The sequence below is a fragment of the Pygocentrus nattereri genome, chromosome 27 (assembly GCF_015220715.1).
Source record: "Pygocentrus nattereri isolate fPygNat1 chromosome 27, fPygNat1.pri, whole genome shotgun sequence".
NCBI classification, from domain to species: Eukaryota; Metazoa; Chordata; class Actinopteri; order Characiformes; family Serrasalmidae; genus Pygocentrus; species Pygocentrus nattereri.
The window spans coordinates 17,631,431-17,648,703 of record NC_051237.1 but is presented as its reverse complement, the minus strand read 5'-3'; the positions used below and the strand labels follow the sequence as shown (position 1 = coordinate 17,648,703).

General features: G+C 40.3%; 1 protein-coding gene and 1 long non-coding RNA gene across 3 annotated transcripts in view; one reads left to right on the top strand and one right to left on the bottom strand.

Annotated features, from left to right (window-relative positions):
* The window catches only part of cdcp1b (CUB domain containing protein 1b), a 17,030-nt gene extending 13,224 nt beyond the window's left edge, over positions 1 to 3,806 (bottom strand). The window contains exon 1 of the mRNA XM_037535314.1: positions 3,468 to 3,806. Within this exon, the coding sequence (XP_037391211.1) occupies positions 3,468 to 3,519 (52 nt within the window). The 5' untranslated portion in view covers positions 3,520 to 3,806. The remainder of the gene's footprint in view (positions 1 to 3,467) is intronic.
* LOC108440205 lies at positions 3,791 to 17,273 on the top strand. 2 transcript variants are annotated; one of them, XR_001858815.2, is made up of 4 exons: positions 3,791 to 4,145; positions 6,465 to 6,557; positions 15,668 to 15,810; positions 16,869 to 17,273. It is a non-coding gene; the product is annotated as an uncharacterized LOC108440205 (long non-coding RNA). The 2 variants fall into 2 exon arrangements; XR_001858816.2 differs by lacking the exon at positions 15,668 to 15,810.

Sequence of the window (17,273 nt, the reverse complement as noted above, 5' to 3'; positions counted from 1 at the left end):
AGATGGAACGAGAAAATTCCAGCAAGAAGCTGGCGAAAGCAAAGCTGGCTTCAGCTTCGCGACTTTTTAGAGTTGGACAGTCTCTCGTTGCAGATTAAATGCATCAGGAAACCAGCTGAGTGCTTATGGGTTAATCCATCCATTTCCAAATGAGCGATGTTCATCTTAAATCTCTCTCTTTGCCTTTTTGTTAGCTACCAGCTAGGCGAGACTGTGGTCTGCCTTGCTATGGTGATCAGCAGTCTGTGCCCCAATCTTCAAGGTTAAAAGGTTAAGATTATTTAGTGTTAAGCTTGTGTCCGAACAACTAGCAGAGCTTGATTTTACTGCAAAAGAGCATTATTTTACTTTTACCTAAAAATCTAATTCTGCTATAGATCTGCAACAGGGTAGTAAAAGAGGAACCACATGCTGCCGGCCCTGGTATAGGACATGGAATCACATCCTTTGAGAAACAGTATATGTGAAACTGGGCACTGTGACATTAGGGTGTGATGGAGGGTGGCTCAGGCTAGCATAGAGCAGAGCTTAAGCCTCAACCTTAGAGCAAGCACAGAGGAAACAACACAGACTTTATGAAGTCTATGTGGAAGACAGATGGTTAATACATTATTCATAAAAAGGGGTAAAAAGAGGCCCTTTAGAAATATGGTTGTTCAGCCTTGGAATATAAGAGAGATAAACGATACGTTCAGTCTGAGCTTTTACTGCACTGCTTAAGCGAAAGGCTTCCTCACAAGTCTAGACTTGAAAGATATCGATTGCATAAATGTCAGGGATGGCACAAATATAGACCTACAGCAAACTACCAAGACATCCTGCCTATGAATTGCAATAAACTTTGATTAAACAAATTGTGTTACAGCCTTGACATCGCATCTAAAACATCTTCAGTAGGTCAATGGATTCTTCAAATTGAGCCTCGATATATAGATGAATCTATGTATAGATTAAACGTGGATTAGAACTGTCACTGTACTCACACTGTGCACACCGTCTTGGTTATCATTTAAACATATAACTTAGGCAAAATGTTTGTTTATTTAATTATCTTGGATTGGAGGCCTGAGCAAAGCAGTCATTGTCTTTAATATGGTCCATATCATATTCCAAAAGAAAACAGAATTTTCCTTGCTTTTCTTAAACTAATAGGTTTGATGTATTATATAAATATAGTTAAAGTGTACCGCTCACTCCCCAGTCCAAATGAAGCACACAAAAAACAGCACGTCCTGAATTTATTGTTTTTGTGCCGTCATGAAAACCGAAAGCAGTTTAGGTGCATCATTAGTCAGTCTTTAAGCCACAGTCATTAAATCTGCCTGTTTCGCTCTGAAATAAAAAAGAAGTTGGAAAATGGTCGTGTAAAAATGAACTGCGACTTGTTTTGGTACAAAAGCCCGGAGTAAAGTGATAAGTAGACCTCCTGGGAAATAATTCATTAACGATTAACTGTAAACAAAAAGTGAATGCATCAGCACCTTAATGCTGCCAAACTGCAAAGAGCACAGCCTTTGTTTGAAGTGGCTTAGGTGTTAAGGGACAATTAAGCAGCATGATGGCTCTTTGCTTACCCCATATTTGCATTTGCAGAACCAAAAACTTTTGAGACACCATTATCACATATGCAAATCTCAAAATGAGCAGTAGAAACAGTCGCCTACACAGGCAGAGCCGAACGGAACAACAGATACATATGAGCGGTGTATTTCTACCGCTTTCTCAGGGACGAGACTACAAAACCTGAAGTATTCACTTCTCTCCTACACATGTAGAGACTTGAGCCAGAGCAGAGAACCTTGTGCCATGCATGTGAAGACCGCAGCACATTTACCAATCCATTAGCAGGAGCATATCTATGGTTTTGTTTGAGCGTACCTAATACTGTAATCAGTGGCTGGGTGGGGACACTGCAATGGACCAGTCATTTTACAGGGATTTTACAGGAACTCTCTCGCTCTGCTCAGAATGGTCCATCTGATTACTCATTCAGTATTCACCACATGCCATTTGCTATACAATGAACTGACTGGTGAACAACCAAAAGATTTAGCACTGAGAATTTGAAAACACTGCAATATCACCGACACTATATTGTGCTCCAACAGTGAATGACTTCAAACAACAACTTAGCACAACCTAGCATGCGTCCCATGCTTTAAGCTGGTCTATAATGGCCTAGTGCTGGTTGACCATCATACCAGCATCCAAAACACAGTACATGCTGGGTTTGCTGGTGATCACGTATGTCAGGCTGTGGTTGATACTGTATGTCCACTTATCATCATTCTCAGCTAATGTGGTTTCAGTCAGTCCCATTAGAACATCAACTAGTGAGATTACCGATCAGCGTCAAACAGAATTAAAAGAAAGCTGATGTTTAAAAAGTTCAGGGGAAAATCTCCAAGTCTAATCTGTGCCAGTATGAACGTAGGTCTGCAGGAACTACGCAGGAACACCATGATGACTGGTTAATGCCTCTGAACACGTTTTAGCACAATGCCCTCAGTCTGAACAGTAACAGATTGCTGGTTAATGATTGATGTTGCGCCATCCTCAGTTCTCTCCATAACCAATTCTCATTTTAATACTAGGTCAAAAGGGAGGGTCCAGATCCACCTTGGGGGGGGGCATATAGGAGACAGCCTGTATAATCTGGTGGGCATTCATGCAAAAAAGAAACAAACAAATCCTTAGAATGTCTCGTTTTGCAAACCTGGCTCTGCTCCAGGATGCCTCCCTTTATTGTCTAGATTAAATGAATAGCTTTTGTCAACAGAGCACCTTTAAATGACTCTACACTCTTCGAGGGCTCTTTCAAGACAGGAATGGTTCTATTTAGAACCCCAAGTTCTATATCGAACCATGACACGCTTAAACGGTCCTCTGAAATGGTTCAACGATTCTTCAGATTGATGGAGACTGTGCTGCATATGGTTCTGTAGGGTCTTGTAAAAATAAAATAACTCTGTTGGGTGCTATATAGAACCACTGTCTAAAAGGCTCCATGTAGAACCATAAATAACACATTTTCCATAAGCCTGAAGAGCCATTTCACCATGCACAGAACCAATTAAGCATGGGATGGTTGTATATAGAGCTCATAGCTCTGAATAGAACCGTTTTCTTGACTAAAGAGCCCTCGATGAACCTTTTTTAGTAATGTAATAGAACACAAAGGTCACACAGGAGTGTTTTCAGACCATTGAATCACATGAGCCTAGAGTTTAGTTAGATGTCCTCTACACAGTGAATGGGCTGGGTGCTATGTAGCTGCTTATCAGTACTTTTCCCCCTTATTAAATAAAGAAAATCCATGAAAAAATATTGATGGCTCCTCTTCGCACTCAGAAGTTTAATTCGGTTAAAGGTTACAAGTAAAAGGCAGGCAGATAAGAAGAACCTCCCCAGCCTGCTCTGCTCTGATTGATGGCCCGTCATGGCTGATGAAAGCTTGCTCGACTCACCTGAAGTTTGGGGCACGAGCAGCAGGAGCAGTCCTATGAGCAGTGAACCCATCTTCTCCAGTCCGCCGTCCTGAGACCCAGCATGGGGAAAAAACAACAATCCACGGTTGGGGTCAAGGCTCTGCGCCCCGCATGCTGCTAAACCACCGCGTCAGTTTGGGGAAAAAAACTGTCGGGCATTTGCGCAAAGCCGCAGCGCAATTTCCTGATCCACCTTACCTGCTTCACGCACTGGGCGTGTCTGAGAGCTGCGTGTCCAAACTTGACACCGATAGGCGGATCGAAGCCGTTCAAATGTTAAAGAATGCGCCTGACAGAAATCACACCGTGCAGTTCACCACCCGTGTCTGGACGCAGGCCACCCTCACGCTCTCCTCAGAAACCGCCCCACGTGATGTGACTGTGGCTCTGAAGCGCGACCGTGCCTGCTGGACAGGTTTAACATGGCCTGGCCCTCGACCGAGATGTACACGAGGAACCGTGGAGATGGAGGCGCTGTGTGTTTACTGCCCGTGACTAGTCTCGGGTCTTCTCTCTGCCTCCACACGCCTCACAAAGACAGCATTCCTGAACCTTTTGAGGGTGAAAAAGGCCCCAGGGGTCTGTCTTCAACACTCGGCAGCTTTTTTTCCCAGCCCAAGCCACAACCACAGTAATGGAGTACAACCTACCCAACAGGTATTGCAGGTCCCAAACGGTCTCACCCACCCCCACCCTCACCCTCACCGACAGTAGGTCACAGTGTGTTTATGCAGCGAGAACAGACGGGCCGATGCACTGTTACTGTTAGTGAAGCTAAAGATTTGCTGAAGAAATCTTTGTTGAATAGGTTCATGTTGTCATTCACCAACACCTTTAACCAGTGGTGGACAGTAACTGAGTAACTCAGTAAATGTAATTAGTTTCTGTACTTTAGTATTTTTGGTGTATCTGTACTGAAGTTTCTCCACTTTTTCCTTTCACTCCACTACATTTCAGAGTCTAATATCCCACTTTTTCCTCCTACATTTTGAGAAATCTGTCGTTCCTTTTGGTTTCTGTGTGTATAAAAACGTAACATGTCAAAACAGAAGAAGCGCAAAGCCAGAGCACCAATCAGGGCCCAGCGGTCACTTTGTTCAGAGCTGGTTTTGACCTGTTGGTCATACCGACCCAGTGCAGCACGCGGTTCAACGTCAGCGCAGCAGCGTAAAACTTTGGGAGAGTCTGTTCAACATAAATGATGAACTAACCTAACTTTGTGTAAATAGAGCACAATATAGAAATATGTCCACATATGCAGTCGAGACTGACGCGGCTTTTTTCTGAATTTCTACAAACACCATTTCATTTTATAGTAAATTAGTTTGGGCTGGTTTATGTTTATGAACAGAGGCCTACAGATCAACATAGTAAAGGAGCTCATCTGTGATCCTGAGTTTAAAGCCAGTCTTTATTCTACTTGTAACTAATTTACAAAGTAATCTTAAACTGAAACTTTGCTTGTGTGTAAAAGTGATTTCAGAGCCACTCGGTTCTCCCTGATGGAAACTGTTTACCTTCAGTGTTTTGTGCTTCTGATCATTTTAATAGACGTCAGCGTCACTAATTAATGACGTTCTATTAAAAGACTGGTTTACCAAGAGAGACGCTGGAGGACTTTCACCTGAAATTAGTTCATGAAGCCAGTCTGGTTATAAAAATGATAACAGGACCAGATCAGAGCCAGAATTACTCTTTTAGTACTTTTACTTTATACTTAAGTACATTTGAAGGTAAATAATTTAGTACTTTTACTCAAGTGGAGGTCTAAAGGGAGGAACTTCTACTTTTACTGGAGTGATATTTTACCTTGGGTGTCTCGACTTTAACCCAAATACAAGGTTTGTGTACTTCATCCACCACTGCCTTTAACTTACCAGTGGGGAATTGTAGTTTACTGTCAGGTCACTATTCTGTTAATGTAGTTTCAGGCCGGGTCCACATGAGGGCGGCACAGCGCCATAAACGGCTAACGCTGAGGAAAAGCCTGGTTCGAACCCTGCGGGTCTTCACATGACAATGTCAAGAAATGGCAAAAATATTTATTGATTTAAATGTTTTATTGAGCGTGAACTACATTAGCCATCTGTGGTGAAAGTTTAAGGCACAGCATCGCACTCAATGTTGGTTTTACAAATCTAGTCATGTATTATTTCATGATTGATTGATCAATTAATTAATTGGGTTTTTTTTTCAGCAAAAGTTCAACAGTACTTTGTTGGGAAAAGGATAACTTAGGAAATGTATTACATTCCCAAGTTATCCTTTGTTAACCTTTCCTATGTTCTCCCTCTTTGCATCTGTACACTCACAATTACAGACTGTAGTCCATCTCTTTCAGTGCATCATTTGTTAGCATCTTTTCACTCTTCTTCAATGGTCAGGAGGACCACACACAGCAGTGTGTAGCTAAAACAGGGACTCATAGCTTTAATGATCTCTACAAATGATCTCTAGTAAAATAAATCTGGTTGTACTGAAATACATGTATACTAAATATGTAGTCTTACTGATGTTAATTATTTTGTTAATGTTACAAAAAAAAGAAGTTCCAGTACAGTCTTTCCTCACCAGTGTTAAATCTTAAAGACAGTGTAGTGAGGGTCTTCAGAGACACTGCCGATGGTATTTTTGCTGCCCATGTTAGTAACATGCTTAACCCATCAACATTTTAGATTTTGAAACAGACCTGCTTATTGGCTCACTGGCGCTTATAACACTGTTTTAGGTCTGTCAGTACTTAGACACTAAAATGTGGTGTTGAATGAGCCAGAATTTTCAGTACTTGGTAGTACTCAGTAAATCAGTTGGTTTCATGAAAGTATTAAATTATGATACCCAGCCTTATCATTAGGCAAACTACTAAATAACCATTGCCAATCCATCCAGACTGTTTTTAAATGAATATGTAAGTTTAACCAATCAATTGTGAGGCTGTAGTAAATTTGAGTTGCTGTACATGTGTTTTCATAATAGGCACATGAAGTGGCCACACGCTGACCGTCTTCATGAATCCTCAGTGGACAGCACTGAGAATGGACACCCGGTCAGACACAGACTACTGCTTTGGTAAGCTTCCTGTCAATGAAATCTATGTGAAATTAACTGAAGTACAAGTGACTTGAAACACAGCAATATGCCCAAGATCCCTAGAACTGGTGTCCCAGTTTGTTACCCTGCAGAATGCGAGTTAATTTGTATGGAAACCTGTGTTGATGGCACATATTGCACACATCATCAGAGCTGGAATAAAACCATGTGTCTGCATTTTAGATCATTTAAAATTTTTAAAAATGCCAGCCAGCATTTACATTATGTTAACATTTTGTCATGAAAGGACCAATAGATGCAGTATACAGTCAGGAATGTAGACTTAAATGTAATGGAATGCAGATTTAATATAATCTAACAGAGTTAATTGTAATATAACGTAGGGTTAAATATAATGTAATGTAGATTAAAGATAACCAACAGATAGACAGGCGTACAGATAGACAGAGCTTGATAGATAAGTAGACAGAAAGAAAGAACAAACGATATGAACAAAAGTATATTTTTCAGCATATTTATATAAGCATGTAATACTTTGTTGCAATTACATGAGGACAGTAAATGGCACGAGGTATTTTAAGAACAGTGTTTATAGACACACCTAGGAGTAGCAGCAGTATTTACAGTCTACAGTCTGTAGTGAAAGTGTCATTAGAGGAGCAGATTATGACGTATTGCATGGTGTGCATTAACAAGAGAGGTGATGTAGTGATGTGGTTCAGCACAGTTCAGACAGCAGGAGATCAGTACCACCTCTGCAGTGAGGAGGCTCGTGAATCTTATAGCAGTGGGTAAGAAAGATCTCGCATTGTGCTCTTTAACACAGCATAGCTGTAACAGTCTGCCGCTGAATATGCTTCTGTTTTTCCAGTGCTCGATCACTGTAGCTGTGTCATTAGAGAGTTTTGGCAGATGACTGTGTTGTACCTGAAACATGCTCACTTTGTTACCGTGCCTTTAAGACTGTTATATGTAAATTGACTCTGTTCTGATTTGCTGCCGTGTATTGTGCCTCATTCAAAAAGCAGTTTAGGCTGAAACACTCCTTATAATTTCAGTGGACATTGCATGAATTAATAAAAGTTGGCTGTTTTGCAGCTAGGTTTCAATATGGACTATATGTGGAGTGAACTGTACGTTTGGAAACTTTAACGTTTGCTTACTACATCAAACATTTTTACATGATATGAAAAAAAAAACAGTTGGCTTTATTTGCACTCATAATAGAAGCCGATGAAAACCTGTGTTTGTGTGTTTACAATTGGTGGGATTTCTGTCCTTCTCAGAGGGACAATGCTCTTCATGGTAATCGACCATATGCTTCAGAAGCAGCAGACAGGGATTAGGTTGAAAAATGCCGGCGTATTCCTTTGGATTGCTCATGCAAGAGGAGAGTTAAAGGATTCATTTCATTCAAAACAAATTTCTTGTTTTAAATGTCTTGATTTTCCTGCTCCAACACTCTGACTAACCCTAGGTAACTGATGAGTTGAGTGAGGTATGTTTGAGCAGGAAAAATCACGGAATTGTGCAAGAATCTGGCTTTCCAGGACGGGAATTCCCCATTTCTATTGTAAGAAATAAGGAGGGGGTGGATAGTGCTCATGGAAAAATAATTATGACTCTTTTGGGTACATAAACCTACACAAATATTCACACAAAAAACTGTGGAACTGGAAACTTGGAAAATGCAGGATGTGAGCCTTTTAAGGAAAGCCTGGCTGCTTCATATTCCTCCCATTTTCCAAAAACTGGTTGTATAATATCGGGCGGTCATCGGGCGGAAGGCAGGACACACCCTGGACAGGTCGCCAGTCCATCGCAGAGCAGACAAACAGACAGTCACTCACACCCAGGGGCAATTTAGCACGTACAATTGGCCTGACTGCATGTCTTGACTGCTGGGATGAGCTGGATGGATGGATGTAACACCAGAGGGAGCCCAAGAGTGAGTCATCAATGAATGTGGGCAAAGACTAGATTATTCTGCTCATTTGGCTAAAAGTCCAAACTTTAAACATATGTTGGACTTTTAACTGACATTAGAATAAAATTCTTTTGCTTTGAGTGACCCTATACCATAATTATGTTTGATTTATTAAAGTAAAAGAGTGAAAGTTTCATTTTGTCTCTAGCAAAACAATAAATACACCTCTGAAACTTTATCCAATGATTCGATGGTGACAACTGTAGCTCATTTTTAGCATAACTCAAAACCACTATCTAGCACAAGGCTACCAAACGCAGTTTTGAACACATTGGCAGAAAGTAAATGTTTCGCTAGTGACCATTCTTAATGTTACACACTGTTTTTTCAGAATTTGGGACACATTTCCTTCAAAACAATTCAATCGAACTGCTCGCTATGTGGCCACGAGGGACAAGGATGCAGTCTCACTTCCTGCTCTAAAAAGCAGAGTTGTGGCTAAAATAAGGCTCAGCCTACGAACTAACAGTTGCTGTGTTTGAGTAGTGACGTGAAAATCGGAGCGTTTTTTATTTAAAACTTTCATTCGTGATCAATCTACAAGTTTCGACTTCAAGAAACCAAAAAGATCTTTAAAAGCATCGTAAAAATAAAGTATTTTCACATATTCAAACTTCAAAGGGGTCCTGGTTTGGGACAGGCGCTTCCCAATAGAAAGCACTCTATAAATGGTGAGTTTGTATATATTTATATATTTAGCTTAATCTCTGTAAATGCCTTGAGTTTAAATAAATCATAACCCTTCAATCTCAGATCTGAATACTTCTTACAGTTTTTTAAACCAGTTCAGTAAAATGTCCATATCATGTCTGAATGCGAGGATTTCAGAATGAAAACTTTCATCCAATCAATAAAAACTTAGCGGCAATTTTCTGGTTTTATTCAGTAAACAGGATTTGAGCAGCAGGACACTAACGGTACAGAGACTGAGTGCTGATTGGTTGCTGAGCTGATTGCCTCTGATTAGCACTCACTGCCATCATGAATGTAAATAATGTTACAAAATCTTACAGATGGAACTGAAGCACAGTCAAATGATGGAGGCATTGAAATATTGTACATTTGCATATCTATAAAGAATCAATCGTTCACAAATTCCCTTTAGAGTCTTACCAACCCAGAAGACATTACTGAGGGCAGTTTTCCTCACTCCCAGAACTGGATTAGAATGCTCGATGGCACCTCTCAGCATGTCCCCAAATAATTCAACATAATTACAAAGGAACTTTCAAACCACATTCCTTTTGTTTTGGAAAGGAGAAAGTTCTGTTTCATAAAAATGAAAGCAAATTGATCTGCATCCTTCTGTTTGTGTACAGAAAGCCCTTTTGGGCAGTGGAGTGCTATCATTACTGCTGCTGAGTGCTGATTGGTTTGCGAGCTGATTGCTCATTGGCTGAGTAAAGCCGCTCGCTCTCACTGATGTCTTGAAGGTACATACAGCACCGTCACAAAGTTCTGAAGTTAAAAGCTAAAAGTATAACAGAAACGTTGAAATATTTTATGTTGTTCTGCGTTCAGAAAACTATTTTTCTCTATAAAACGTTTATGATTGTACACAAAGCTCCGTATTAACCCATTCATTTTGCCCTCTAGCGTTTAACAACCCCTTTGTAGCAGTGTTCCCACGCCTAGGCTGCAGCCGAGGTAGTGCCGTTCCTTGGTAGGACTGTCCTATTAAGTTAAGTTAAGTGATACTTTTTAATCCCGCACCTCCGCATTTAACCCATCCGTGAAGTGAAACACCTCATACACACTAGTGGGCAGTGAGCACACTTGCCCAGAGTGGTGGGCAGCCGTATCCTAGCCCAGGGAGCAATTGGGGGTTAGGTGTCTTGCTCAAGGACACCTCAGTCATGGACTGTCGGTGCTGGGGATCATCACAGGGCCAGTTCCCTAACCTCCAGCCCAAATGTCTTTACAGAATTGGAGATGTTCTTATGTAGTACAATAAACTACAGATATACAAATACTTTGAAATGAAATGTGATGTATGGACGAACGCTTTAATTAATTAAGTCATTTTACACTTTATAAGGTAACAAAGACGAATTCAAGTACGTGAACCTCTTTAAATCAAGCTCTGCTCCAACGGCTTTGTTTTCTGCCATTTTCATGGTGCTGTTGCCGTAATTGCAGTAATAATAAGCAGGGATCTGCTGTAGAAGAGCGTGTGAACATGAGCTGACGCACAGGAAATTGCAAAAAAACGCTCTAAGGTCTTAACCTGGTGTAGATGGCTCAACATTCTTCTGTATCTGACTCACTGTGTTTTGTCAGGACTTCTGTTGTTACACATCTCTCTGTCTGTATCTCTCTGTGTACAGGTAAGAAGCTCAGAGGGAGCACATTTTATTACATGTCTGAACAAGTGTTCTGCGAGGAGGATTTTTTGGGGAATATATCTACACCCTCTTAAAAAAACATTCCTCGCTCCGCTGCTGCACAATAGAGCATTTTCTCTGTTAGGACTGTGGGTCCTCTGCCGCTTCTGTAGCAAGACTGTGTAGACATTTACAAACGCCGCCGTCATGTTATTATTTCATTTAAAGGGTTCAAACCACTTCATATTTCATGAGTAACACTACAGACACAATCTACAGCGCTACATTTATCAGAAGTGTTTTTTTTTTTTTTTTTAAATTTCTCCAATTTAAAGTGAAAAACAAGCATCGAAACTGTTTCACGTTCCAATGAAACACGTGTGAAGTCACTGCTGGGACCTGCTGCTTTTCATGCACAACATGACTAAAGATCTCACACACACACACAAAATAAAAAATCAGTTGCCTTCGTTTTATTGCTTAATTTAGGAACCGTAGAATGACCCTTTCTGTATCGCACTGATTGTGTCCACTTCTTTCCAGCATACTCGATTGAAATGCTCGACATCTGTGATTCCCGTGGATTCCTAATTACTGACATGGTTGGTCCTGGTGTGTGTGTGTGTGTGTGTGTGTGTGGGGTGGGATGGGGTGGGGTGTTTTTAAGGTGCTTTTTTACAGGCTTCATTTTTTTTAGAACCTTTTAAAACCTTTTCTTTTTGGTCACTAGGTTAAAGTTATGGTTAGGGCTAGGTTAAGCATTAGGCTTAGTAAATCCTTTCTACGACCCTCGGATGAGCTTTAACAATTGTGCAGGTTGTGCAGGCTTTGGGGAAATCCTTCCGCCCTGCCTGCTTCTGCAGTGTCGTCTGCAACCAGAGACTGGAGGGGGAGTCTTTCAGTGTCGACGCGAAAAGCAGGATCTACTGTGTAAAAGACTCACCAGCCATTCCTGGGGCGGCAACTTCCTGGGGCGGTTGTTTCCACTCGTACAAGACCAGACTTCTATCTCTTTGAGTGGGCTGAAATCGATGAATTCAAAGCTAAAAGCCAAATTATCGTTTCAAAAGCATGTTTGAAATCACTGTTGATATCTGACCAAATTCATGTGAATAGTTTTGAGGTTTTAGTGCAAATACTGCACGAAAAAACCAGTTTTTCCATTTGTTCTGGCTGCTGCACGCCCACCTGTCTCCAAATCAAGGGGTAGCATTTCACACCCTGCAACTCTACCAGTGTCACGGATCCCTGTGGATCAGGTTTCCCTGGACTCTCTGGGAATCCTCTGGGAGATCACATGACTCCTGACCTTCCATCACGCTTTTATCACAGATCTCTCTCTCTCTCTCCCTCTCTCCCTCTCCCTCTCCCTCTCTCTCTCCCTCTCCCTCTCCCTCTCTCTCCCTCTCTCCTGAGCACTGATCTGTTACACTTGTGACCTCTCATTAGCTTGAGTGTGAAGCCTGGGCCTTTAGCACAGTTCAGTGCAAGGTATTGCTTCTCTCTAGACCTACTGAGCATTTATGTCCTGTGTCGTGTTTTTTCCGATTTCGACGGTTCTGTATTTTGACTCGCCTGTTTTTGCCTGTTATGTTTGTGTTTCCTTACTTGCTGCCCTTTCTGGATTTGACCTGTGCCTGTTTTCTGATGACGATTTTGATTGATGATTCAAGCAGTAAAGCCTTCTCTGGTCTTTTTATCCAAGAGCATCTGAGTGGTTCGGTCAGGTTACAACCAGCAAGCTGATTGGCTCATTTTATTGAAGGGTAGAACTTTTTTGCAGACACCAGGCTGACGGTTGTGAACTTTCTCATTCATTTGAGACCAGTGCCCTGTCTGTGTGGAGTTCATTTCGTGCCAAAAGTTACAGATAAAATAATCAAATCCACAAGCAAAATGTTTAATATTAAAAAGATCAAAATATGTTGCAAACGTAAATAATGAGGGTTAAAATAAATTCATTTTTCAAAAAATATTATGACTCAACTTCACTCGTTCTGATATAAATGTATTACTAATTTTTCCAGCTTTGCATTCATTTTTTTTCCATGTGCTGATCTTAGTCGTTTTGTTTTTTTTTTCTGAAATCTTTCTTTTGTCTCTGACTTGGTGTTTTTTAAAGCGGGGTATTTCTTACAAGAGAGTGTTCACCTGCACTCTATTGGTCAACTGATTTGGAGGGACAGGTAACCCTTGAGCATGAACTCCTCGCAGCAGAGCAGTTAGCAGTTCTTATGAGTGCAGTGTTGTACTGGCATGTCTGATGTTATGAGCAGTATGTGTCTTATTCCTTGTAAATTATTGATGTAACACATGTTTATGTGTCGACCAGTGTGAAACGATATATCTGTTATTTTGGGCACTGAACAAGACACTTAGTTGGTATGAATGCTATGATTTTTTTTGTTTGCAGCTGCTAGTGCTATCTATAACCCAGCAGGACTAACTGGGCTAGTCATACTGAAATGGAACTATCCATCCATCCATCCATTTTCTAAGCTGCTTCTCCGTCAGGGTCGCGGGGGGATGCTGGAGCCTATCCCAGCAGTCTTCGGGTGGAAGGCAGGATACACCCTGGACAGGTCGCCAGTCCAGCGCAGGGCAGACAGACAGACACATGTAGCATGTCCAATTGGCCTGACTGCATGCTTTGGACTGTGGGAGGAAACCAGAGAACCCGGAGGAAACCCATGGGGAGAACATGCAAACTCCACACAGAGAGGACCCAGGTCACCCGGCCGGGGAATCGAACCCAGGCCCTCCTTGCTGTGAGGCGACAGCGCTACCCACCACGCCACCGTGCCGCCCTGAAATGGAACTAAATGGCTTAAATATCTAGTAATGCGACTCATTTGAAGGCAGGGGCATTGGCTGCCTGGGCTTCTGAGGCTACAGCCCCAAATATTCTTTAATCAGCTTAAAACATTATGGGAGAGGGAGAGAGGGAGAGAGAACGAGAGAACAGTGGAGAAGGTGCCTGATTACCTGAAATCTCTGTAAAACAACAAGCATTTTAAATTGTAAGGAAACGGTCCGGTTTCAAGTTCATGTATTACGTAAGTTACCAGAACAATGTGTGCTACATTCTGTTCACTCATTAGTTTAAGTAAAGTAGCATTAACATTTTAAAGCAAGTCAAGTTACTTAGTTGTTGAAGTTAAAATTACAAATGAGTTTTTTTTTAGTTTCCATAAAAACTTCTCATTTGAGAGCCCACCTGATGTTAACCATGGAAAAAAAGTTTACCCGATATTTTGTCAGGCTGCAGAGATGAAACAGTTTTTATCTGGACACTAAGTCACCCGGATGAAATGGTTTGTTTTGGAGTCATCTTTTATATTTAGGATATTGTTTCATTGGTTTTAAGCAAAAAGAGTTTCACTGAATGACTGTTCAGCTTCTAAAATATATCCGACCTGTAAATAAAATGCTTCTCCTTTAGCAGGAAAGACATGTACAGACTGTTGTGGAGACTGTTGTGCCAACAGTGGCGTTTGATGGCGGCGTGGTTGAGGAAACATCTGTTTTTGACACGTTATTTTCCACTTTCTATTACAGCGGTTTATTTTGTTTTAATCAGCAAAAACGTAGCAACGATACATTTTGCAGGTTAATTAAAAAACCTATTTTTTGGGGGTAGAAGTAGGAAAAGACTGTCAGACGACCTTTATAACTCCCAGAATGTAGTGGCCAACCATCACATGTCAATTTCCCTTTTGTAGTGATTCCCTCACCCGATGGCCCTGCAAAGTCAACAAATTTCTACCCCAAGCAAACCCAGTTCAGCTCATGAAGGGCTTGATGCTCAGCTGATGAGCTAGATCAGCCCTTTAGCAGACACTACTAGGCTAATTAGAGCTACCATTTACAAACTAGAAAGGTGGTACAGCTTTGTTCAGCAGTTAAGTTTACCTAAAATACTTTAATTTCCATGGTATATATATATATATATATATATATATATATATATATATATATATATATATATATATATATATTATACTGGTTGGCAACACTATGTAATCAGAAGTCACCTGTCACTCAGCAACATACTGTCAAAATGAGTCATTTATATCTGAATGGCTAAAAATTAGGTTTTGAAAAAATAAAATTAAAAAACAATTTAACTCTTATTATTTGTATTTGTGCCCTGTGATCAACTGTTTGACCTGTCCAAGGTGTTTCCTTCATTCCACTCAGTGACCGCTGGTATAGGTTCCAACACCCCCCAGTTGCTTGTGGATTTTATTATGTGATCTATCTATCGAACGCTTTTGGAACAAAAGTAACTCCGTATGTAACTCCTCCTCTAAAGTCTCTTTGACTGAGCTCAGCCACACATCTACAGCAGGAACATTCTCACCAAGAACCAGTCTGTTGCTATAGTGAGAACACAGATATTGTCAGTCAGAAGAATACCTATTTCGGAAATGTCTCTTGTGCAATGGCACTTTTGGTTCCCGAAAATATCTTTCTATATATGTGCCATTTTGGGCTTGAGACATGTACGTGTGAAGGAATTTAAAGTAAATGAAAGAACCTTAAATTGGTATACAACCTTTACAGTATCTGAAGGTTCTTTACAACTTTGAAAGGTCCTTCATAGTCACAGATTTCTTTTTTAACAATTCAAAAATTTGCTCTTTCTTTCAAGGAATACTGAGCACTGGCACCTGGCACCTTCATTTTTTAAGGCTGTCACCAGCATCTTCATACATGTTTAGGTTCTTCATTCTCTTTCCGTTCACACGTCATCATCTTAAAGACAGTGACATCCGTGTCAGCAAAAACAATGAACCTCACTTCCTGTATTGCAGAAGATGTGATCTTGCAGGTTGTGAAGATGACGAAGATGATCAGAAGATTCTGAGTCACTACGCTCTACTGACGCTGCAGCCTGAGGGGTTCACTGGCAGGTGGCTCTTCAGAAATATGCTGCAGCCCTAGAATTCAGTCTGAAGTGTGTATATATTTTAAAAGATATATTTTAAAAGTTTTTTTTTCTGAAACAGTAAAGAAAATCACATTTGGCTGATCTTTAGTGGCATAACAGCTTTACTGCCGCCTTCTGAATGCAGAATTAAAAAATGAAAAGCAAGTCCCAGAAATTTTTATTCGCTTGGTGCCATAGAAGAGTCTGGTTGAAAGGTTCTTTAGGAAACCATTATGAGTGTGAAGAAACTTTTAAGAAGTTTAAAGAAGCTCAAAATCATGTAAAGGTTCTGGAAAGAACCTTCAAGTTGGAATTATACCATTCTGTAAATTTTCAAACGTTTTTATGGCACCAATTATTCAGTTGTCAGTTCTGGAGGAAAACGTTTTGAGAGTACATTTTACATTTAAGGATTCTAAAAAAAGATTGTATTTAGAGATAAAACAGCTTGTTTTGAGTGTGCACATAAAAATGTAATAGACACTGACTCTGCCACACTAAACTGAAAGCAGCCAGTTCTTAAACAGCTTCAGTATGATCTCTAACTAAAAACACATCAAGCACTTTTAAAACCAAATAGAAAACTATATAAGACTGCTTAAAGTTTTAATTGTCACATAAGTTACATTTTACGGTCATTTATCTATTTACTTTAACTTTTTTTATTTACCATTTAATGTTTTTCTCTCTTTGTCTATTATTTAATGCATTATTGTTTTTTAATCTCCAACTAAAGTTTGTAGTTTTAGAAAGGTGCTGTATAATTACATTGCATTATTTTATTATCATCCTCCCTCAGGTCTCTTGCTCCAAGCTGTGAAGCCTGTGGGCTGCTTATCCTGCCCACAAAATGCAACGACCTGCAATTCATTTAAACCATGTATATAATTGAAAATAATACAAAGACACCATATCAAATATTGGAATTTAATGATATTTATGGTTGGATGAATCTAAGATACATAGGAACATTAAAAGATTCAGAGAACCTGGAGAAATCTGCAGTTATCTCCCTGTGCCCCAGAAATCGCTCCCAGTACACACCCAGCAACTCATGCTGTACTTCTCTGTGTTTGTTTGCACAGGGCTCTGTGGAGACCATACAAGTGGTGTACATGGATCGAAACTACCATCTGGAGTCCTTTCCACGCAACTTTGGAGAGAATTCTATATAAACAAACAAAAAAATGCTTGATTTTAGGTCAAATTTAATTAGAGAGATTGAGTGAAAAAACATTTAAAACATCATTTGGCATAAAACCATTCAAAGAAGGCTCACTTGGCTCTCTGTGCTGCTACTATGTTGTCTGTACTCTGCTAGCTGCTACTTATAGTATCACAGTCTTTTGCTGTGGTCATGAACCTATCCTAGTGTTTTCTGTATGTGTGTGTATTCTTGTGATTTTAGTCATTGTTTCCATGCTGTTTTGTATGATCATTGAAGAGATGGCTTTTCGTTGATAATAAGAGAACAGAGTTTTAAGAGTGAA